General features: G+C 42.3%; 2 protein-coding genes across 8 annotated transcripts; one reads left to right on the forward strand and one right to left on the reverse strand.

Moving 5' to 3' along the window:
- Positions 1-373: 373 nt before the first annotated feature.
- LOC144003161 (transmembrane protein 60-like) lies at positions 374-1,690 on the reverse strand. The gene is made up of 3 exons (XM_077499082.1): positions 1,500-1,690; positions 1,151-1,234; positions 374-1,075 (listed from the first exon to the last, which is right to left on the reverse strand). The coding sequence occupies exons 2-3, from the start codon at positions 1,232-1,234 to the stop codon at positions 758-760; spliced, it is 402 nt and encodes a 133-aa protein (XP_077355208.1). The 5' UTR covers positions 1,500-1,690; the 3' UTR covers positions 374-757.
- On the forward strand, positions 892-23,601 carry LOC144003160 (protein PHTF2). Of its 7 annotated transcripts, none has more exons than XM_077499075.1 (22): positions 893-1,712; positions 1,873-2,186; positions 3,946-4,009; positions 8,050-8,130; positions 12,043-12,099; positions 12,280-12,291; positions 14,253-14,322; positions 14,399-14,557; positions 14,643-14,808; positions 16,128-16,289; positions 16,412-16,862; positions 18,314-18,470; positions 18,537-18,607; positions 18,682-18,810; positions 19,391-19,476; positions 19,590-19,782; positions 20,405-20,536; positions 21,338-21,424; positions 21,509-21,664; positions 21,729-21,824; positions 21,893-22,018; positions 22,096-23,601. In XM_077499075.1, the coding sequence occupies exons 4-22, from the start codon at positions 8,086-8,088 to the stop codon at positions 22,114-22,116; spliced, it is 2,376 nt and encodes a 791-aa protein (XP_077355201.1). In that variant the 5' UTR covers positions 893-1,712; positions 1,873-2,186; positions 3,946-4,009; positions 8,050-8,085; the 3' UTR covers positions 22,117-23,601. The 7 variants fall into 7 exon arrangements, with proteins under 7 accessions (XP_077355202.1, XP_077355203.1, XP_077355201.1 ...); XM_077499079.1 differs by having other exon boundaries at positions 895-2,186; positions 16,412-16,646; positions 16,716-16,862; XM_077499076.1 differs by having other exon boundaries at positions 892-2,215.
- The last annotated feature ends 550 nt before the right edge of the window (positions 23,602-24,151 follow it).

Below are 24,151 nucleotides of genomic sequence, written 5' to 3' on the forward strand. Positions count from 1 at the left end.
ACCAATGGCAGGACAGCTTTTTCATGTTGAGGAAAAAAAAAAAAACCTCAAGTATCGGTATGGTATCGGCCGATACTGCAAAGCCGGGTATCGGAAACTGTATCAGGGTCCGAAAAACGGTATCGGAACAACACTACTTTTTTTAGGTCATCCATGATGATTTGCTGATGAGCGTCGTCGTGCCTGAGTGAACATGAGCCGCATGCCCTCCAATGCTTTCACTTCTGTTGGGCTCATTATAAGTTTAACATTTCACTCAAGTAGCTCTGAGCTACATAGACAACAGGTGCACTTGCATATTTGAGATTCTGCAGATTACCTTGATAAAAAAAAAATATATATATTTTATAGTTGTAGTGGAGTATTGGTAGAATAACATTTTCAGTGCATAATCGTTTATTTCCATGAAATCCTTATAATCTGAAAACTTAGGCACAGTGCAAAATTGGTTTGTGAGACATATGTATCGTCCGCTGTTTGTTCATTAAATTCAGGGTCATTTCTAAACAGCATATCACATTTTGTAGCTTTGAGATTACTCTGGAGAATGTGTAACTTCAGCTACTAAATACAGGCCTTGACTTTGGACACAACAACAATTGAGCTCTAGAATCGCAAATCAGCAAGAAGCAGTACTCAACATAATGGCAACAAGTCAAAGTAATTATCCAGTGTATTGTTCACAGTAGTCTTGCAAGAATACAATCACACTTCTCAGATGAGTCATATCCCCAAAGCTTTTGTTCCGTCCTCCCTGTCAGGCCTCTCTCCTCTCAGGAAAGATGTTGAGTCCCAGCTCTAGCAACGCTCCCAGCAGCATGGTCCACAGCGGGATGCACACCAACGTGAGCTTCACCTCTGCCAGCTTCTCCAGCTTGGCGCACAACGTCAGGCAGAAGGCCAGCTTGAGCAGCATGGCCGCCATGTACCAGGCGCGCAGACGCAGGTCCGGCGAGCCATTCCGCGGGTCTAAACCCGGTTTACAGCGACCGGCCATCTTGATGGTGAGCATGAGGAGAAGGATGCCGTCAAAGACCCACACTGGCAGAAAGATGAGGAACCAGTTCCACTGCACCTAAGGTACACGGTGAAAATGCATTCGAAGTTATTTCATATGTTAACCGGTCATTTCTGCAGCGATAAAGTTTACCTTCCCGTCCAGTTTGAGGACCAGCATGATGAGGAAGACCAGGGTGAAGACCCAGGTCAACAAGACCCTCTGAGCCAGAGACATCTAAGATGGAATAACATTTGGCATCGTCACCGCTAGGTGCATTACACAGTAACATATAACTAATTATCATTGCGAGGGGATTTCATTAACCGATGTAACGTCAATAAACGGGATACAAAAGACTCCATTCATGCACATGCCAACACCTACGACATAGAGCCTAGTAACATTTTAAATCTACTTGACGTCGTTAGCAAGTCAGATAGCTTAATTAGCTTTGCTAGCACAATAGCATTAAGCTAACCGCGGATGATGTCGTACTCACGTCAGCGTGTTCCTACGTCGGCCAATAGCCTGTCCATTTTTCTGTACGGCCTACATCATGACTATTTCTTTTTTTTTTTTTTTTTAAATACTGAATTATTATTCGGATGTTTTATAATGACGACAGCTGGAAGATGGACTAGGTCCGTTATCCGCACTTGCCACGCCTCCTCTTGATATGGATTGGCTGCGGATTTCCTGCGTCAAGCAACAGGTTTGCCGTACACTCTGTGCTCGTGACACTGAGCAATTTTTCACCTGAAGCGACTAATAAAATCCAGTAGAAGTAGATAATGCGCTTTCTTATAACCATTTTATAACGTTTAAAATTGTGTCTTAAAATCAAGACATAAGTGTATTTGTTTTTTCCAAAGGCAAACTAAGACTGCTGAAAATGTGTGGGCGCCTTTTTTGGGGGCTTTACGGCCGGTGCGAGAGACATGAACTTGTATTTTTGCATTGCCCGTGACGTCACTCAACTGCGGAGGAGCTCAATGCTTTGGACAGCGAGCCTGCGAGTAGACGCCGAGCATCTGATCACCATGGACAGGACAGGCCAGCTCCACCACGCTCCGTAAAGCTTTTGTTCCTTCTTTTTATCTTATTTTTTGTTTTTGTTTGTTTTGGATGGATGGATGTTTTAGCCCCGTGAGCGGCTACAGCGTGAGCAGTCCTGACCGTCAGAGAGGTAAAAAGACGCTGCAGCCCCCGTCTGTTGTAAGTCTGGGGCTAGGAGAGGCGAGGGGAGGGGAGGGGAGGGGTGCGGGTTGAAGTGAGAGTGGGGGGGCTCTTTGTAGCCGCCGGTAGCTATAGCTGTCTGGCTAGTTAGCTCCCGTGCTAGCCTCTCATTTCGTAGGGGACATACCCGCGTTAGCGTTCTGAAAAGTGTGCCACGAAACGTTAACACGCTTAAAAAGCAACTGCGTCGAGCCGGTTTTAAAAGGGAAAAAAAGAACACACTTGCGTTGCTCGTTGAGATTTTTTAACATCACAGCGCTTTAAAACTGCAGAAAGATACAGTACCTTGTTGTTTACATCTGTCTTATCCTCTTGCACATAAACGTATTAGGTTGTCCTGACTGGTTAGCTATAAAGTTGACTTCTTATTTACGACATGGAGGAACTTGGCCAAAGGTATAGGAGCTGTTCTGTATGCTAAGTAGGTTCTCATGCAACAATTACATACAACAACGCCTAAGAAAATTGTCTTGACAGCTTAAGATTTATGTGTAAAATTCTGTAGGTTTGATTGAAAGGAATGAAGCTGAGCCCATTTTGTTTAACAGTCTTAAAATTTGACTTTTATTAGCAACCTTCAAAAAGCTTTATTTGCAGGTGAGGTCAAAAGGTGACAGGAGGGCACGGCCTTTGTCAGTGTTTAAGAATATGTTAAGAATATGAAAAAAAATAAAATCAATTTCAGTGGGTGCTCTGTGCTGGCTGTGAGATTGGCATAAGATGTTGGTTGTCATGGATACAAGGATAAAATGTTAAACCATCTTGAAAAAGGGTATACTTGACTCATTTAGCATTTTTTAGCAGTAAGTTAATATTTTGTCTAGAAGTAATTTGATAACTTCATTATTTTTCATGTACAATTAATATCTTTCAAAACACATTGAGCCACTTGCTGTCGATTGAAAATGACATCACGTGTGCTCAGGGAAGAGGTCACGACCAATCGGATTACGTAGCATACTGAGTTATGATTGGTCAATACAGTGGTCCCTCTCGCTACTTGGGGGTTTACTATAATTGCAGATTTGTTTTTGGGTCCAAAATTCATACATTATGGGGTTTATCTTGGGTTGTACCTCCTATTTCGTGGGTGTTTCAGAGATTCTAAACACACACACCCCTCCCAGATTTACTGTATTCTGTATTTATGCTGCTATTTTTCTTATTATATTTACTTGGTTAACACGTGTTTAGAAGGGTGAGAAGTGAGAACTGTATGGTGGCTTCGTTATGGCTCAATAGATACGTATAACTCGGCCTTGAAATATTTTATTTATTCACCTATTGTGGGTGGGCGTGGAGTGTGACACCAGTGAAAAGTGATGGAACACTGTACCTGTTCCCTGAGCACACAAAATCGTATCTTCTTACGACACAGTGAGTCAAGTATCCCTTTAAGAGCTACTTTTTAGTTTGTATGTCATTGTTAAGTTGTCATCACCGGATGGCCGCTCACCTCGGATGCTCGGCCGAGTGAGCCCACCGCCCCGCGAAAACGGTTACATCACTTACTGCATTACAGTTACGTCATCATCATCATCCGCTGCCTTGTGTCACAGCTGCAGATTAAGTTAAAGTGTGAACGCAGGAGGCGAGCGACAAGCATCTTTTTTTTTCTTTTTCTTTTTTTTTTGCTGATGTCTGGAGATGAAAACGATGACTTGCTATTCTTTGCAAAAGAATTGATGTGTTGCTTCTGTTTTGCACAGAGTCGCTGCTGTGAGCTGTTTTGGGTGCCGGACCATCGCAGTGTCAAGACCTTCACCACCACGGGTAGGTTATGCTGTATTAAGTCATTCACTCCCAACCATTTTAACTTAAGTGTTTTCCTGGATTTTGACTGATTTTTCAAGGCCCGCGAAATATTATGTTCTATTGCTATAAAAATATGGAACATACCAAAAGAGAGATTAGAGTCTCTTCTTTTATCAGGGAAAAAAAAAGTATATTCCTATCTGTTTCCGCTGTGCAGCAATTAGCAATAGAACATAGCCTAATTTCATCGTTTTTCACAATTCTGTTTAGAACTGTGGGGAAATCAGCTTGTTTTAACACGGCCTGGTTGATCTCTTATACTCTGCTGCCACTCAACCATTTTCTGCAGTAGAGAGACTGCATCAAAGCCTTCTCTATGCTCTGGCATAAAAAAAACCCCCCAACAAAAAACGTATAAATACGTCTTTGGGACACTTAAAACATTTAAAGTATGACGTATTTATACGTTTTTGGGAGCTAATGAGTTAATAAGCATTGATGGTAATAATGGATTAAAAAGGTGCATACTTTAATTCCATGCCGCCCCCACCGAAGAACATTAGTCAATATTGGGGGACACTCTTGGAGAAAGTCTTCGAGGCATTTTCCCTCCCCTTAATTGTCACGACTGTCCCAATTCTTTTGTCCGTGCGGCGGTGTAGGCTGATACACAGAGATAAGAGGAAGGAACATGTCCATTTGAAAATGTGATGGGCAGCACAATCGAGTTGCCAGCCAAAGAGGATGTGAGTCTGATCCCGTCCACTTACTGGGCCAGACGGAAAGTCATCCAGACCCGCAATCAAGCGTGTGTGTTTGTTGTGCTGGCTGCCTTAGCCTCTTCCTAGCGCAAGTGGGGATCAGGCTTGATTTGGCAGCCTGGCTCTTTTTCCGATGTAACCGGCACCCATCATGAAATATAGAGCACCCGCGGGGAGGGTGCAGCTCGGGTTGCACATCACAAGTTCGGGTTTTCATCCTGAGCGGCCCTGCAAAGTCCAGGAAGATGGTTTACATCCAGAGCAGTTTTACCAAGCAGATGGTCATGTAAATGCATTGATAAGGTTTCACTATGAACATCACTGATGTTGTATTTGAAGCATTTCACTTCAAAGTCGAAAGTTGCGGCGCAACGTTTAATCAACAGACTAAATGGTTACCATATTAATTGATAATCGTTTTTTTAATGTAACATTTACAAATTAATGATTATCATTTTGCAATCGTTGAACGTGTCACACTACACAGGTGACGATACGTCAAGTCAACTCAAAATTAACATTAACGACATACCCCGTTTGTATGCGACACGTCTGCTAGGCCGAAGTCGGGCTATTTTCTTGTAGTCTGATCAAGGTATTAACCAATGATGAGCAAACTCGGTCCTCGAGGGCCGGAGTCCTGCATGTTTTGGAAGTTTCCCTTCTCCACCACAGCTGGTAGATGCATCAGCAAGCTGCTAATTGGAATCAGCTTGTGTTGGAAGAGGGAAAGCTCCAAAACCTGCAGGACTCCGGCCTTCGAGGACAGAGTTTACCCACCCCTGCCTTAAGCCATGGTACGGATAAAATTAATTCGACCTGCCACACGAGTCTACATTCTTGCCTACTCCCCTGATTCACACCTCTCTCGTTCCTGTTCCACTGGGTGTGTGCGCGCTAAAGACACTTTGCACACCAATAAAATATTGCCGTCAAACTCCAAAAGTTCCAGTTTTATGCATAACACGGGTCGAAACAAGTCTGTCACATGGTTGAAGTTTGACAGTTATACAGTTTCTCACTTGTTTGCAGTGGCAATAAATACAGTTAGAAATTCATATTGTGTTTTATAAAAATCATTTTGAATGTGACTAAGAATGAAATAGCCAAACTGGCTGCCATTGTGAGTAGAATATTCCATCTGGGCCTGTTTGTATCCTTTCTTCCATATTTAGTGTCGTGCAGCTGCAGGCTAGTGGTGACTTTCTGAATACGTGTGTGCAGCAGTCAGCCCCCTCTTGAACAAACTAAGTCTTCTTTTCAGCAAATTCCCGTCATTATCTTCAAGTGTTTTTATTTTTATTTTTTATTTTTTATTTTCTCCTTCCTGTGGACTTGGCCAGTGTGCTTTTTGTGTTTGGAGACGTGACTTCACTTGAGTTCATTAAGATGTCTACTTGTGCTCTATCCGTTCCCTAAATACACATGCAAAGCCACAGTGTATTTTGGGAACGTTGACTGGCCCGCCCGCCGCCATGTTTTGCGTTTGAAATGATGAGCTTCAGTGCCCTGTCTCGCGGCTGATGTGCAGTTTGAGGCCATATTAGGCAACTTTTGTTGCGACTGCTTCTGTTCGTTTGGCTTTTGAATGTGACCGTCTCAAGTTGGAGTTTCCACAAATTCCGGCCAGACATTCTTCCTGTTGCTATAAATGTCTTCTTGGTCCCCTCCCGCTGTGATAATTCACGCGCAGTGCCGCACTAGTCCCAACGCTTAGATTCTTGACCCACTGAGCGCAGCCTTGACACTCGCGCGCGCACAAAAAAAAAGTCAACTTTATCAGGCTTATCTGCAGTGTGATGCCAACACCCTCTCCAATGCGTCACCTTGCTGACTCACGGCGTCAGACTCTGATGACCTCAAACCTTCATGAGAAAAGTGAAGAGTACGAATAAGACAAGGAAGACACTTACTGACCACATCTTAATTCATTTAACTTCTCATATGTGCTTCCTTCCTGTTTGTGTGGCCCTCACACGGCCTTGTGCCACTTTAGCACAAAGTCCTTTAGCCCTTAAGCGATTCCATGTCCATATTTGATTTTTATTCAAAGAAAAAAGCATCGGGGGAAAAAACAATTGGGAGCATCAATATCCCCAGGATTGTTAATACATAAAAAAAAAAAAAAAATCCGACCATGCTGACTTTTGTGTAGTGTAGCAGTTCGAAGCTAAATAAGAAAGACCATTATCATGCACTGAATCCAATGTGTGGCGCTATAGACTCCCATTCTAATTGCTAATTTTTGAGGCACTGTAAACGCCGTGTGTTATAATGCATTTCCTGTGATTTCTGCTTCAATCCGTTCCGTTGCAAGTCATGTACGTTTTTTTTTTGTTTGTTTTTTGTTTTTTTAAGGATTCACACCTTGAGCATGGAAGAATGTTATATGAACGGAACATTAAGCCTTAATATTTTATTTTAATGCTGTTCAAACATGAAACAGATTACAACCTCTATAAGACTGAAATTTCAGATAAATAAATAATACATTTTCATATAAATCTTACACTCTACAAGCTTACTGATTAGTTTTTTCTAAATTTGAATGAAAAAAATCGCAACAATCGACTTATAAATTCGTATCGGGATTAATCGGTATCGAATCGAATCGTGACCTGTGAATCGTGATACGAATCGAATCGTCAGGTACTAGGCAATTCACACCCCTAATATGTATGGATAGGTCTGATGCCACTGAACATTTTGAGTGGTCGGAAGTAAGAAAATATTCATAAATGACTTAGTTATCACGCTTCCAAAGTGGCCGACCAATGTGTGGACTGCATGATGCGTTTGGTAAGACATTTTTTTTTTTATTGCTCCACAAGGGTTAAATGGGTGACATCATCTCGTGGACATTTTAGCACCTGTTGCTCTTAACATAACAGAAATTTGGGTTGAGTATTTCACCTGTGTCATGGCCGTGAATTGTTTTGCATTGTACCATCAAAATGGAAGAATGTGCCTGCCTGTCAAAAGTGGTGTGTCTCGTGTGTCCAAAAAAATCATACAAATGGGCGTGAACGGCCAAATGTCAAGGGTGCAGCATTTTCTTCATACTCGCTTGTGTGATGAAGCGCCCTTCAACCACAAGTATTGCTGTGTTTGTACAAGCATGTTACAAGCGTGTTCCAGTGCGTGTGCATCTGCCCCTCCCTGCCCCGCTCATTATTAGTCAGGACACACCTGCCTCCCTCCGTCGTGTGTGCGCGCTCCCATTGGTCCGTCGCTCACATCTTCCTCTCTGGCTCTGCCTACCGTGTCATTTCTATTATTTTTTTTCTTCCCTTCCAGTCTAAGATGCCCCAGACGGCGAGAGGTGACATGTAAATGGCTTCCAAAGTGAAAGATGCCGTGGTGTGGTACCAGAAAAAGGTAAGAAGCGGGTTTGATGATTATTGGCCAATGCTGGCATCACATTGGCTGAGCTTTTTTTGTGTGTGTGTGTGTGTGTGTGTGTGTGTGTGTGTGTGTGTGTGTGTGTGTGTGTGTGTGCTGGAAACCATTCAGAGCCTTCCCAAAACTGTTCTCACAAAGTTGGAAGCATGTTTTTGCTAAGATGATGCTTGACCAAGTCATTGATTATTTATGGGGGTGTGTCCCAATACTTTTGTCCGCGCCGCGTATTCAGTGACATTTGCAGCTGATGTCTGTTCAAAGCAATGACGTGCACACGTTGAGAATACAAAATGTGCCGGCAAGCCGGTGTCGATTGTCATCTTGTTCCGTGGTTTCCGATATCGGATCCGCCGCCGGACTCCCGTCGCCAGCGCTGACCTTCTCTCCCTTCCTCACCACCCTGCAGCGCTCACCTTACATGTACGTCCGTCGCCTGGCTCAAGACGCCGCGTCCCTCTTTATTCGCCTCGCTGGCTCTCTGTCAGATGAACGTACGACGCTTGGCAACGTGCGTCGACATGACTCACGTTTCCTGTAACACATCTCAGCTGACTGCATGTAGTTGCGACCGGAGCTTCAGGCTTTTCACTCTTTCTCTCTCACACACGCACCCTCACGCACACGAGTTAAATTGTTGCTGTGTGAACTAGTGAGAACTTTTGAGTCATGAAAGATTGACAAGTGATGTGACGGCAGGGCTTGTGACCTGACAATAGTTTTCATACATGCAAACACATCATGAACTTCATCCAAATCTGTTTGTCAAGTCCCACATTTTCTTTGCAATATGTTCTGTGCACTCCCACTAGTTTAAACAGCATTCTGATTAATATTGCATTTGTGGAGTATGAATTAAGCAGACGGCGGCCATTTTGCTTTGTGCTGCCACTTTCTGTCGACTTAAAAAAATGAGATTGCAGTCCCAAGTGCTTTGGGTAACGAGGGTCACAATGTCACCTGTTTCCTTGATTTGGTCATGTGATATTCACAAGCTGAGCCCTTAGGTGCTGTGGTATCGTTTTCATTTGACAGCAACATGGCCGCCCTCTGAGATGGATAAAAACGAGCATCTCGATTGGGCTGTTTTACAACTACACACGGGAAGTATGAGACAGCTAAAGACTTAAGCTAATAATAACCTGATTGAAAACCATAAAGGCCCTTTTTTGTTACGGTCGATGACCCCATTGGTTTAGTGTGCAATTTTCAAGAAGGGTGCATATTAGGGATGTAACAGTAATTGCAATATCGTGATATCGCGATATTAAAACTGCCACAATATATCGTCGTCGTCATGTCACGATATTAAAAGCAGCACATCTGTTAGAAAAGTCAGATTGATTTCCATTTGTGCAGTTCTAGCAACCTCTGGTGGCTATTTTTTTAGTGCAGTTTAATTTTCATAGGGCATGTTTTGGCCCTTCTTATGTTTAAAAGCCACGATAATGGTCAGATGAAGGGGAACATAACATGCTTGTTGAATAGAGTCAAAATTAGTACCTCAATATATATATTATATTTATATATTTTTATATATAATATTTATATTTTTGTGGTTATTCATTGCTGTAATGTATAAAAACACAATAATGTGTGGGTTTGTTTCCGTTTTTTGATTTTTTTCCTTTTTTTTTTTTTATAGTATGAGCTTTTTTTTTTATACAATATTGTGACCTTTTTTGTAGCACCAACCTCCCCACAATATCGTGATAATTATCGTAACGTGATGTCTGGATATCGTTACATCCCTAGTGCATATGATAGGAGAGGGGATGGCAGAGGGATTTCAGAGCGCTAACCTCCCAGCTAACGGGAAACGCTTGGCTTGCTATTAATCTTGCACCTGTGCTCCATCCTCTTTGTGCGCTGCCCCACAGTCAGTGTGAAAAGGGCTGAAGAGGAGGCAATTGACCTTGAATTGTTGCCGAAAATGGAAATCTAAGGAGAGTGTGTAGCGCCTGATGAGCAATTCTGAGCACTAACATCCAACTTCGTTGGCACCAGGTGCCATAATGATGTCATGGAAAAACCCCATTTGAGGAAATGAAACATTTCATGTTGATCACCTAACAACGACGGTAGCACAGTGTAAGATTTGTTTTTATGTGTCTTGCAACTTTAGCTTCCATGTTCTATTTTTAGACGTCGTGAACACTTGAAATAGTTGAAAAGCATCCATGACAAATGACAGCACTTGACTGGATGTGATTTAGCCAGTTAATGACACACAAACACCTGTCAGAAGTGAAAATAAAGCCACACACACGTGCTATTCCTCATGATGACACGTTAAAACAAAGCAGGGGTTAATCTCGAGGCCGTCTGACCCAAATTTGCTTGCAACGGAACACCCAGTTGTTTTCTCCTGTGTCGTTAGTTGATTATCATCTCCATTAGCGACATTGGCGACGCTAGCATTGGATTGAAGGGTTAAGCCAGAGCTCAAATATTTGTTCACTCTTCAGAAAAAAAAAGAAAAAAAAACTCAATGATGAGCTAGTATTGTAAGCTTATATTTTTGTTCTTGTCATTGAATGGGAAATCAGTCACAGATGTACAATGTGGCAAACAAATCCCGGCAGCCGCTCTGTTGCGCAATTGTCGTTTTGTTTTGACATAATCCCCCCCCCCCCCCCCCCCCCCCTCTTACCTCCCTGCGTCGCCGAGTGTCGCAGCGGGCGGCACACTTGGGCCGGCCAGCCCGCATCCAGGCGGACTCGGCACGGCAATTCAAGTGTTAATAGAGTCATTTGGACAGAATGTAAACAAACACTGAGCTGAGCACTTAAGAGGATAAATTCCGCCGCTGTCAAATGTCACACAGATACCCAGTGTGTAACGCGTTTGAAGTCTTGACGGTGTTTAGAATGCAACTTTGTTCACAACCTGCAGCCGCCATCTTTCTTTCTACCGCTTCCTGTCGTCCAAGTTTGATCAACGTTTCTCGTGACAACAAACAACCTTTCATTCGACAGTGACAGTTCACGTGTTGTAAAAGTAGTTTAAGCCCGCAAGGTTTGTTTGTTGGCACACGTAAAGCACTTATCTCGTTCCCACGGTAACGCTATTGAGTCCACGTGACACTGACAGATGACAATTGCATGTGTGAGCAACATTCATTGTGGCCAAACAATTCATCACTGCCGTTAAACAATGGTGTAGTTTTCTAACATGACTTTCTAGGCAAAGAAAATATTGCGTTATAATTTTAAGGCGTGTGTGTATTTTGTGTATACACGCTCACAAAAAGTTTGAGGATTTTGAGTGAAGTTTCACGATGATTTTAAATGCTCTGTAAGCTTTACAGGTGAGCTTAGTTTGACAAAAGACGATATTATACACTTTTCCATGCATAAGAAGTCGGTGGTTTATATGCATTGCTGTTATGTACAAAAGCACAATATTGTGCTTTTTTTTTTAACAATATTGTGATCTTGTTTAAATATCGCAATATCGCGAACCCCCCCCACAATATCATGATAATTATCGTATTGTGACCTTCATATCGTGATAATATCATATCGTGATGTTTGGATATCGTTACATCCCTAGTAAACACACGTCGGTAACGACCCAAATGCCAACAATAATGCAAACAAACGCACTTCATAACTTCAACTAATCATGTTTCATGAAACAATATGTAAACATGGACTCCACTTTTTAAGCACTGAGCTGACCTAGACACTATATTGAATAAAATAATTCATTTTTGATCAGAAAATAAAGTCTAGTGACTGACAATTGCATTTGATGTCGATTTGAATTGTTCAGCCCAAATCAAACTGTCACCTGTTTTGAGCTACAGTATTCATCTCCTTCATGAATGAAGGAGTTCAAATGTCATCTTTCTAAGAGTAGTTTCTAATCTGTGTGTTTGTCTTATAGATTGGAGCCTATGACCAGCAGATATGGGAGAAGTCGGTGGAGCAGCGGGAAATCAAGGTGCCGCTATCTCCATTTTTTTTTTTCAGCACGTCACATTCATTTGTATTTTCTTTCTCACTTTCTTCAAGTTGTGTCCGCTCCCTCCCATCTCCATTCTCGTCCAGTCTTGTTCCGTTTGTAACCATTTCCTTTCTGCCCCACTTCCTCCTCTTCATCTTCACCCATCCTCCTCTTCAGTTTATATCGCGGGTGAGTATTGAGCGGCAGCGAGCGAGCGCATTGCACGTCCGCTCGCCCGCGCCCTAGACTAGCACGACGACTGCGACGGGGCAGGCAGCCTGTGTTTGTTTGGTGTGTTGTTAGCCCCCCATGCTTGCAGACATGACACGTGAGCACAGGTTGAGCACTCGGGGGGGGGAAACTCGAAGCACACGTTAGGCTAGACGCAAAGCTTGCGTTTTGCGTTCATTTCATTTCCTTTGAAAGCGAGTTGAAATGTACTTTGATGTAAGGGACAGGATTTGTTGCTAATAAGTCTTACGTGACAACGTATTATTTATCTAATATAATGCAAAGAGTCTCCCAATTGACTTCCATGGCTTAGGGGCCATTAAAAGATAAGAGGCCCGCAGATAAGAACACAGGCGGGCTGTTTGTTTTGAGCTGTCATACTGCCAACTGGATAAATCTCCTGCCAATGAGGAGCTATTGATCTCCTTGTTTGGGTTGGCGCCATCCTTATTTAACGAGCGACACAGACTTGGTGTATCTTTGAGCACAATCAAGAAATTGTCATCTGCAGTTCTAGTAGTTGGCTTTGTCAACATAGATATGATGATGATGATGATATGCAACTCAAACATGCACCTGGGGTGTGTTTGATCTGTATTTCTGCCTCTCATTCCATCCCAACACATGCTTGGTGTGGCTTGGTAGACGTGTCACTAAAAAAAAAAGAACACACACACTTCATGGTAGGGCTGAACAATGCAAACAATTCAAATGGACTGCACAAACATTTGCAGACACTCTTATTTTGTTTTCTGTTATTTACAAATTGTAAGTGATGGAAATCACTTTTTTTTTTTTTGCCTTGTTATAAGTGTCTCATCATTTGATGCCTTTTTAGAGATTTTTACGGTCTATCTTTCCTTGGCTTGTTTATGTACAATAATAAAAATGTTGACCTTCGATCCCCACTGAAGTGTCTTGATACATTCAGTTCTTAAAAACGTGTTTGATGAAAAGCTGATGTGATAAAGATTTGTTTGAATTGTCATCTGACTTGTGAAGTTGTCGTGAACGCTTCAAGGTGAATTGAAGTAGAAATTCAATTTTAACCAAACCTGTACGAAAGAATCATACAGGGTGTTCCAAAATGGTTGACCCCGTTCTAAATGCCCATATCTCGGAAACTGCTTGATGGATCTTAATGAAATTAAATACACTTTATGTTGAAGGTCATAAGTTTTATTGGTTAAATTTACAAAAAAGTACAAATATTTGTTGGTTCTATGACAGATTTTCACAAGTGTTCAACACCAAGTGGCAGGTTATATTTTGGAATTACAGCCCAAGTGCTTTTTAGGATGTTCAGAACTTCCATTCCTGTGTTTTGTGTAAGCACAAAATGTTACACACAAAAACTTGAAACGTTTCTACACAAGCTGTGAAAATTTGAGGTCATTCCAACGAAAATTGTCAAAATTACTGGCCTACGAAATGGGGTCAAACATTTTGGAACACCCTGTATATAATAAATCGGATAATGTTTCTTGTAATACAGATGAATTGATTGCTTAAAAAAAAAAAAAAAAAAAACATTCATGACAAGTGGACCTTGAAAAAAAAAAAAAGGAATTCAATTGCAATCACAGTATTGAAGGGGGGAAAACAAAATGTGGGAATTCATCCATCCATTTTCTTGACCGCTTATTCCTCACAAGGGTCGCAAGTGCTGCTGGAGCCTATCTCAGCTGGCTTTGGGCAGTAGGCGGGGTACACCCTGAACTGGTTGCCGGCCAATCGCAGGGCAAAATGTGGGAATTGTTCAGCCCTATTTCATGCGTAAAACGGAAAATGTCAGCAAATTGAAGAGGGCAGACGGCATCTTGTGATGTGATTTCCTTCATGCCAACAGTCCAGTTGTTCAGCATTTGTAGAAAGCCTCCCAAATATTTCATGCTGACTTTTTTTTTTTTTTCCTGCAGGGCCTGAGGAACAAGCCAAAGAAGACGGGTCACGTCAAGCCAGACCTGATCGACGTGGACCTGGTTCGAGGTGACTTCAAGTTCACACATGATGATGATGATGATGATGACCGCACAATCATTGATTTCTTTGTCTCCTTCTGAAGGCTCGGCGTTCGCTAAGGCCAAGCCGGAGAGTCCGTGGACCTCGCTGACTCGGAAGGGCATCGTCCGCGTGGTCTTCTTCCCCTTTTTTTACCGATGGTGGATCCAGGTCACCTCCAGGGCCATCTTCCTCTTGCTGCTGGCTCTCTACCTGTTGCAAGGTGGCTCTCCTGTCCTTTAAGAAAACAGCAACCTCTCTCGTTTATCTGTGTGTGTGTGATGACGTCGTGTGTTCTCCCACCGCAGTGGTGGCGGCCCTCCTGTACGTGAGCGTCCCGCAGCCTCACGGGATCCCCGCCACCGAGGTGTTCGGCGCCATCTGGCTCATGCTGCTGCTGGGCACCGTGCACTGTCAGATCGTCTCCACAAGGACGCCCAAGCCGGCCTCCAGCATTGGCGGCAAGAGACGCAGGTGATGGATTACAGGAGAAAAGTTGTTTGGATTTTCATTTGTCATGGAGGCATTCTGTTTTCAACATGAATTCAAATTTAGTTTCTTGTGTGAAGGCTGAAGATATTCCTCTCATTTTTTTATTTTTTTTTACATGAATCTACTTCCACATAACATTATTACAATTAGGGATGTAATGATATCCAGACATCATGATACAATATTATCACGATATGAAGGTCACGATACATAATTATCACGATATTGTGGGGAGGTTGGCGATACAAAAGAAGATCACAATATTGTAAAAAAATGAGCTTATACAAAAAAAAAAACACACACTATTGTGTTTTTGTACATTACAGCCATGAAAAATATTTGAAATATTAAATATAATATATGTATATATATTGAGGCACTCGTGCAAGCACACATTAAGTTCCTACACATATTGACTATGTTCACAATCATATTATGTTCCCCTTCATCTGACCATTATCCTGGATTTTAAACACAGGAGGGACAAAACATGCCTTGTGAAAATAAAACTGCAGTAAAGAACTAGCCACCAGAGGGTGCTAGAACTGCAAAAAAAAAATGGGAATCAACCTGACTATTTTAACAGATGCACTGCTTTATATCGTGACATGACGACAACGATATATTGTGACAGTTTTAATATCACGATATTGACATCGTTACATCCCTAATGACAATGTCCCTAAAAATCTCATTTTGTTTTCTTATTCCAAATATTGTCCCAACATTCTCCAAGTTAAAGCAAAAATTCATTTCCAATGGGACATTCAGCCCATTCATATGGTGAAATTGAATAACAATCAGCTCATTCAATTCACTTTGGGAAAGATTTTCTACATGCCAAAACTTCCAATGCACCACTAAAATTCCCACCAAAAAAACAAAACAAAACTCTTCATTCACAATGACATATGCGACAAAACAGATTGACATCATTTCTATTCCAAATTGGAATGCTCAGTTTTTCTCTGAGTCAGATTTTTATATCAATTAGCCACATTTCTCACCACTGTTAGAATTTTACTCCATGATAAATGTAAGTTTGCTTTGTGTGTTTTGCATTTGGATTTGTGTTGTGTGTTGGTGTGAAATTTCTCCACTCTCATTGGATGCCGTCAACTGAAAGAGCTCATTCATTCAAAGGGCGCGCATATTCCACGTTTTTCTGTTGATCTCCATCCACTTTGGACAAATAAGAGCTGAGAGGATGATCAGCGATCTTGATGGGGTTCATTCTCAAGGCCCATCAGGCGCGCGAGCATTAAGTGTCTGTCTGCTCTATTCTTCTTTCTCGACTGAAGGAAGTTGAGGAAGGCCTCTCAGATGGAGGTGCATAGGGAAGGCGAGGGCTCGAGCACTACCGATAATACACAGGAGGGGGTGCCACACCCCCAATCAGCCAGCGCCACAAACAGCCTGGGCGCTCTCTTCCACGACTTCTGGCATGATCTGTGTAAAGCTGGGTGTGTATTTGCCTTCTTCCTTTTTGAGTGGCCAAAGTCAGGCATGTTGTTGTGCTCGTCCTCACTCGCATGAAGAAGGAGTTGTCAATTATGTCATCATCCCATCTGTGTCCCTCCCGCAGGTCCAAAAAGTCCAAAGTGTCCATTGACAAGTCGACGGAAACGGACAACGGCTACGTGTCGCTGGACGGCCGCGTGACCAACCGCAGCAGCGAGGAGGGTCTGCAGCTGCAGCACGAGCAGCGCTGCCAACTCTTGAAGCGCCTTGACGAGGCGTGCTGGGCGGCGCGCGGGCCGCCCTCGCTCGCTCACGCCGCCCGCAGCGCCGGCCCGCCCCTCGCCGCCGCCGGCAGCAAGGTGAGCCGCCGCCACGCAAACGGCGGCAGGTCCCGCTGGCGCTCACTCTCACTGGGCGGCGTCCGACAGGCGCCCGCCGCCTCGGACGAGGCGTCCAGCGAGGAGGACCCCGAGGCGTCCTACAGCGCCCTCCGCAGGGGAGTCGACAGACTTAACGCCGACTGCTTGCTGCGAAAGCGCAAGGATGCAAACTACAAGAAAGACTACATTGTGGAGGTCAGCTCTTTAATTGGACTCTTTGAATGAATGAATGAATGAATGAATGAATGTGAGTGCGTCACAATCAAACAAACCATGTTGACTGATTTGTCAAGACTGAATTTTCACTAGAAAAAACGAGTGGAACCTTCGTTCTCTCGTAACCAACTGTCGAACATAGATAAGGTTTGCCTAAAATCTGGAGAAAAATAGTTTTTTGTGCAAACAAACATCAATCATGACATTGACTTTGATGTCAACTTTTTTTTTGCCGTAGTTTCATCCTATAAAATCAAGAAATTCAATATTTAATTTGATTTAAAAAAGTTGATTACAAAATAATAGCAGCTAATTTTAATCAGAGTTAACTGTTCCTAATTTTTTATTTTTTTTTAAACACTGATTTCAGAAATATCTTTTTTTTTTTTTTTATTCTAGCACGTTCATCCGTTTTGTTTTGTTTTTTTAGAGCTTAATTATTTGTTTTTAAGTTTAGTTGCAATGCAGACGTTACAATGCGTTGTAATTTATAGAAAAAAAGTATTCTACTTATTGCTCATCCTAACCTTTAATTTATTATTATTATTATTATAATAATTATTATTATTATTAATACATGATGTGCTGTAGAAAAAACAAGGGCAGATTCACAATAAGCACCAACAAAAACTAGTGTTGTTCCGATACCGTTTTTTGGCCCCCGATACCGATTCTGATACCCAGCTTTGCAGTATCGGCCGATACCATACCGATATCTAAGGTTTTTTTCCCTCAACATGACAAAGCTGCCCTGCCATTGGTTCAGAGCATTCAAGGGCCAATAGGATATCTTCGATCGGCATGCAGTGAACATGTCACATATCAGTGAATGTCGTGCACGAGCATGACACAAGATGCTGCATCCAAAATCCTATATTAGCGTTGGAATTAATGGTATCGGCATGTTACTTGTGAGTACTCACCGATACCGATACCACTGTTTTAATGCAGTATCAGCGCCTCTGCCGATAACAGTATCGTATCGGAACAACACTTAATAAAAAAACCTATAAAAGTGTTTCCATCTCTTGTTTAATAAAAAAAAAAAAAAAGTGGTAAAAATGAGTTGACCAGTGTCATCATGTATTTGAGTGAAATCCAAAGCTTTAGAGTGCCACCGTCTCCGTTAGTGTGCTCATATTTCAGTCCTTATTTTATGAAGGATTTTCAATGTCAAAGGCTGCCCTCTGCTGGTTGGTCAAACTGCTTGCACATCAGAAGCTGCATCAGACCCAAAGCAAAGCCTCCCAATGAAAAACATATCAAACCAAAATGTTTTATTTTGAATGGAACTCTGAAGTTATTTTTTGGCAATTAATGAGTGAAAAAGAGTCAAAAGTTTTGAACTTTGAGACTGATTCAATGCCTGCGCTGGGAAAAATGACACTGTTAATGTTGATTTTATTTATTTTTTTTTCTCTCTGTGTCAGGACGTCCCCAAGTCGGGCACCAGCTGCAGCTCCAGGTGCTCCAGCCTGAGGACTCCTGACTCGGAGAGCACTCGTCACGAGTCAGAGACGGAGGACCTGCTGTGGGAAGACTTCCTGCACTGCGCCGAGTGCAGGTCGTCCTGCACCTCAGAGACAGGTTAGAGATTCAAGACATTCCCCAAAAGCAAATTCCTTGTCATCTCTAACGTGTCCTTCTCCGCAGACGGCGAAGGAGGCGGCGCACCCATCTGTCCTCCCACCAAGAAGGAGTACAGAGACGACCCTTTCCATCAGGTCAGTATAAGCAAGCCGAGTGGCCGGCAGGCCGTCCAAGGTTGTTTGTTTGATTGTTGCTTTTCTGTCCCCAGGGCCACGCCCCCTGGCTGCACAGCTCCAACCCGGGCCTGGAGCGAGTCAGCGCCATCGTGTGGGAGGGCAACGAGTGCAAGAAAGCCGACATGTCCGTCCTGGAGATCAGCGGCATGATCATGAACAGAGTCAGTGGGCGGGTCATTTGTCAAATCCAAACATGTTTGTGTCTTCCAGTAGGGATGTAACGATATCCAAACATCACATACGATATTATCACGATATGAAGGTCACGATACGATAATTATCAAGATATTGCGGGGGGGTTGGCGATATTTAAAAAAGAGCACTATATTGTTAAAAAAAAAAAAAAAAAAAAAAAAGCAATATTGTACTTTTGTACATTTTTTTTTCTTATTTATTTTTTTGTACATAACAGCAATGCAAAAAACCACCTACAATCTCTAATAACAATATTGAGGCACTTACTTGCTAATGCAAGCACATTGATCGCTTCACAAGCAAATTAGATTTCCGTTCATCTGACAGTTAGCATAGATTTTAAACATAAAGGCCAAAACATCCCTCATGAAATTAAATTGCACTAATAAACTAGCCATTAGAGGGTGCTAGAACTGCACAAATGGAAATCAACCTGACTTTTTTAACAGATGTGTTCCTTTTAAATATTGTGAACATGACGACGACGATATTGTGGCAGTTTTAATATCACGATATTGCCCATATCGTTACATCCCTATCTTCCAGGTAAATCTTTACACTCCGGGAATTGGTTACCAGGTGTTTGGCAATCTGGTGTCAGTCACATTGGGACTCACTCCATTTGCTTACAGGTAACTTTGAATCCTCATTGATGGTGTTTAACGAGCTGACAGTAAATCAAGTGGTGATGTCGCTAACCACATTTTTTTTTTTCTACTGTTTGTTTTGCCGTTGATGCGGTCAGGCTGGCTCAGCACCGCGACTTGGACCAGCTGACCACGCTCTCGGCCAATGAGCTGCTGTCCGTGGCGCTGGGGGGCGGCAGCGGCTCGGACACCCTGGTGGTCACCATGGTAACGGTGAGCTTCATGGTGCGGCTCTGCCTCATTTGGCTCTTCTTCTTCTTGCTGAGCGTGGCTGAGAGGACCTACAAGCAGGTAATGTTGAAGTCTTTCATTTGTGCTATGTTCGTATTATCATTCTGATAAAGTAGTGTGGAAAATTAATCAGTGATGTTAAGCATGTAATTGAACTCAGAATGCATGCAATGCTTTCAATGTTCAACTTTATTACAAGCACAAATCCAAATCAAAAAGAAGCGCCTTGATTCAGTCGCAGAATGTTGCCAGCAGAGGGCAGCGTTTCCATTTGTCATATCAGCCCACAAAATATATGCCACAGAAGAGGCGGGACTGTTTTTGCACATCAGCTTTGATTCCGGTTCCAGTTCGCAATGTGTGGGCCGTGTCCCAATACTTGTGCTTCCGACTTTGTTTATATTTTAGACCCAGCCCTATTTAATAACTATACAGTGGAGCTACATCCAAACGTCTAACTGATTGAGTACTTGACTCGCCTGATATGGAGTGATCTCTACACAAGCTATGAGGAGGTTCCCAAATCTTCTGCCTTTTTGTTCACCCTTTTTATGGCTGCTGTGATCCATTGGCGATGCAGTGGTTCCTCTTTTGGTAGCCTGGAGAACGTTCAATCCTTTTTTGGCTCTTTTCGTTGTGGCAGTTGGTCCACAACAGCTGTCAATCATTGTGTGCGTTTCAGAGGTTGCTGTTTGCCAAACTATTTGGTCACCTGACTTCAGCCCGCCGAGCCAGGAAATCCGAAGTTCCTCATTTTCGACTGAAGAAGGTCCAGAACATCAAGATGTGGCTGTCGCTGCGCTCATACCTTAAAGTAACATTAAAGCAACATGATTTTTTTTATTGTCTAACTTAACGCTTTGACCGCCAAAAACGTTTAATGACGTGTGCTAAAATCCTAATGAATGCCGCCATAAACGTTAATTGACGTTTACTAAGGTTTGTTTTGTGTTTTTGTTTTTTTCCTCAATCAATGTCTTGTGCAGCACTGCCTGCTCAATGGGTTGTGGAATCAAAAACACCCACTAACTATGGCCAGCAGATGGCAGCGTTGTATCTCTTTTCAATGGGCTCACGCTATATGAAATTACAATGAAACACGACTGATATGATGAAAATGAACATTTTCAAGGATGATGTGAATGATCAAAGCCTTTGTCACATTAAATTTAATTCAGAGCGTCAATAAACAAAAAAAAATAGTGTCTAAGTCACTGTTGTGCAAAAAATGTATCTTTTCAATGTCAATCAAATTACGTATTTTTGAATGGTGATTACTAAAGAACAGAATAAGGTAGAAACCCTTTTTTTTATGTTTATGTAGTCGTAGCGCACAATATTTTTGTTTGAAAATGCTCGAAATCGGCTGGCACTGTTGTATATTTTTTTTTTTTTTTTTTTTTTTTTTTTTAAAGATATTTGGCAGTCAAAGAGTTAGAGTCAAATTGCAGCTTTTTTTCCTTCAATATTGCCATTTACTGAGACATTATTTTCTCAAGATCGTTATACAACAATATAGAAAGTATAGCCGGTCGACAACGTGAAATGATTCCGTTTCCAAATTGCTTTTTTTGCATGCGATTGATCGCTCAAGCCGATTTTGTTTCCGTTTCAGCGTCGAGGTCCCCAACGCTCCGTCGACGTCATCGTGTCGTCTGCCTTCCTGCTCACGCTGTCGGTTGTCTTCATCTGCTGCGCGCAGGTAACGTGCCGTCCACACAGGCGCCGGCTGGCCTCGCCGTCGTCATGACGACGCTTGTCGTTGTCGTTGTTGCTCCTCGCGCAGCTGCTGCACGTGCACGAGACCTTCCTGGAGTGTCACTACAACTGGGAGTTGGTCATCTGGTGTTCCAGTCTGTCGCTCTTCCTGCTCCGGTTCGTCACGCTGGGTTCCGAGACCAGCAAGAAGTACAGCAACACCTCCATTTTGCTGACTGAACAGGTGAATGAAAACACGCAACACGCACACACACGCACTCGTGGTACTGATTTTGTGTGCGTGTCAGATCAACTTGTATCTCAAGATGGAGAAGAAGCCCAACAAGAAGGAAGAGCTGACGCTGGTCAACAACGTTTTAAAACTGGCAACCAAACTACTCAAGGTGATGTCATCAATCAATGGATCAATAGATCAGTTTAGTGACGTTTTTGCGTGTTTGTTGCGTCGCAGGAGCTGGACAGTCCTTTCCGGCTGTACGGTTTGACCATGAACCCGCTGCTGTACAACATCACACAGGTGGTCATCCTGTCCGCTGTCTCGGGAGTCATTTCGGACCTGTTGGGCTTTAACTTGAAGGTGAGCGCAACACAAAAAGCGCGCATGCATGCGTGTGTGTGTGTGTGTGTATAACGCGTGCGTGTGACTGTGCGCAGCTGTGGAAAATCAAGTCGTGACATGAAGATGACTGACTGAAGATGATGACGACGACGAATCATCGGAGTGCTTTTTACCTTCAACAAGCTATTTACCCGCTCAGTGTTCTCACTTTTTATTTAACTTAACTATTTATGACATCACACATTGAGCCGAAGTGATTGTACTCTTCTCATCAATATTATTTCCATGTCGCTCCTCAGCTCACTTCCACGTTTGAAGGCTGTTTATGTTTTCATTTTGTTTTAAAGGGTCTGTATCATGAAAAATGAACTTTTTGATCCAAGGACAAAGGCAAAGACAAATTCCTCACCAAAAACACCACCCGACCAAGTGGTGTTTTCCTCCATTCGACCGCCTCCACAACATTTTTTGCCGTTTAGTTTCAAATGTTTCTTGAAGAATTGAACATCCGTCCGATTTCCACAGTTCAAGAAGCCGCGGTTGTACTGAAGCGGCTGGCCAGTCTCGACATGGGGAGAGGCGGGGTTTGACTGAACCAGCAAAATAACTCATCTTTGCTAAAATAAAAAAATAAAAAATGACATAACCATGTTGATAAGATGGAATCCTATCGATGCCTATAGTTGGGCTTCAAATAGCGTGATACGGACCCTTTAAAAATGTACTCATGTGTCCTGCCTGCTTTTGATAATAATGCAGTTACATTTTTTCAACACAGAACTCGTCGGTACAATTCCTAATATTTCATGTTAACGCGAATGTTGTGGCAAATCAATCATATGACACCTTTGTATCATAATCCATAATTGGCTGAGTCAGTGCTCCAACAGCCACAAAAAAATAATGAAGGAAAGGTATCAAAAAGAAACATGAATTCCAAATAACAAAGTCATGACTTGTTTTTTCACATTTTTAATGGAATTATTTAATTGGATTTGCCCATTTCAAACACAATGAAATGAACAGTATTTTCTCTCTGAGCCGAGTCAGCACACCAAACAAATGGCGATGTAAAGTTTGGCGAGGCCGTAATGATTGGTCAGTGTGCATGCAGCAGTATTAGTTTTGTAAAGTCGGTTTATGTCAAGCAAAAGAACATGCACTTTAAACATACAGTGGATCAGTCTCATCAAATTGAAATGAATTGACATGTATAAAGTTGTTGTGTTAGCATGTTGCTAACATTATTATTCATCATGTGCGTTCGAAGGAGACCAAAGTGCTTACTTTTACTGATTGTTTGCTTCCTCTTTTTTTTTTTTTTTGCTTCCTGTAAAGAATGTATTGCAGCTTTAAATTGTTTTTGTCGGGCTGTACTTTTTGTGTTTTTGTTTATCTTGTGGTCTCTTTGTATTTTCAAGTTTGTTCTACACACATTTGTGGAGAAGAGGCATGTTTGAATATGTGTTTTATTTTTTTAAGTGACAAAGAAGTTTATGTTGGAACATGAAGTTCAGACGCTCCAAATAATTTAAGATTTTGAGATGGAGCTGGTCTGTTAACATTTTTACAATAAAATCCAAGCGCTGGATGAAAAAACACCATAGTTTTGTGGGGGGTTTTTTTGTTTTGTTTTGTTTTTTTACAAAGCTTTCGCACACACACAAAAAGTACAGAATGTATATGCAACTTTTTTTTTTTCGTCATTCTTAAAGGCCCCAAACCCAGCTGAGATAGGCTCCAGCACCGCGACCCTTGTGAGGAATAAGCGGTCAAGAAAATGGATGGATGTCTAATTTGTATCTATATTTAGCTATTTATATCATATATCTTCCCCTTCTACGTCTGTCTTTGTATATCACCCTCAAGGTAAAGTACTTTACATTCTCATTTGCTGCTGAAGTCCACCAGGTGGCGCTGAATCATCGCCGGAGAACCTAATCATGACGCTCTCCTCTTTCTTCATCGCTACATGAGCTGATGGAAAGACATACTTGATGATCGTGCCTTGTAGACTATTTTGCTCAATGACTCACAAATCGTCTTTCCTTATTGAAATACATGGAAATGGCAATGGGCTCTTTGCACAGCTCGACTACTTCCTGAACTGAATACCACGTTTTTGTTTCGTGCCTTTCACGAGTGGACAAA

The sequence above is a fragment of the Festucalex cinctus genome, chromosome 16 (assembly GCF_051991245.1).
Source record: "Festucalex cinctus isolate MCC-2025b chromosome 16, RoL_Fcin_1.0, whole genome shotgun sequence".
In the NCBI taxonomy this organism is placed as follows: domain Eukaryota; kingdom Metazoa; phylum Chordata; class Actinopteri; order Syngnathiformes; family Syngnathidae; genus Festucalex; species Festucalex cinctus.

Excerpts from the sequence above, each read along its gene's own strand:
- LOC144003161 (XM_077499082.1), bottom strand. The coding sequence starts at position 1,234 with ATGTCTCTGGCTCAGAGGGTCTTGTTGACCTGGGTCTTCACCCTGGTC. Across the intron at positions 1,076-1,150 it reads TCCTCAAACTGGACGGGAAG|GTGCAGTGGAACTGGTTCCT; the intron begins GTAAACTTTATC and ends CGTGTACCTTAG.
- LOC144003160 (XM_077499076.1), top strand. The coding sequence starts at position 8,086 with ATGGCTTCCAAAGTGAAAGATGCCGTGGTGTGGTACCAGAAAAAG. Across the intron at positions 8,131-12,042 it reads TGGTGTGGTACCAGAAAAAG|ATTGGAGCCTATGACCAGCA; the intron begins GTAAGAAGCGGG and ends TTTGTCTTATAG. Across the intron at positions 14,558-14,642 it reads GGCTCTCTACCTGTTGCAAG|TGGTGGCGGCCCTCCTGTAC; the intron begins GTGGCTCTCCTG and ends CTCCCACCGCAG.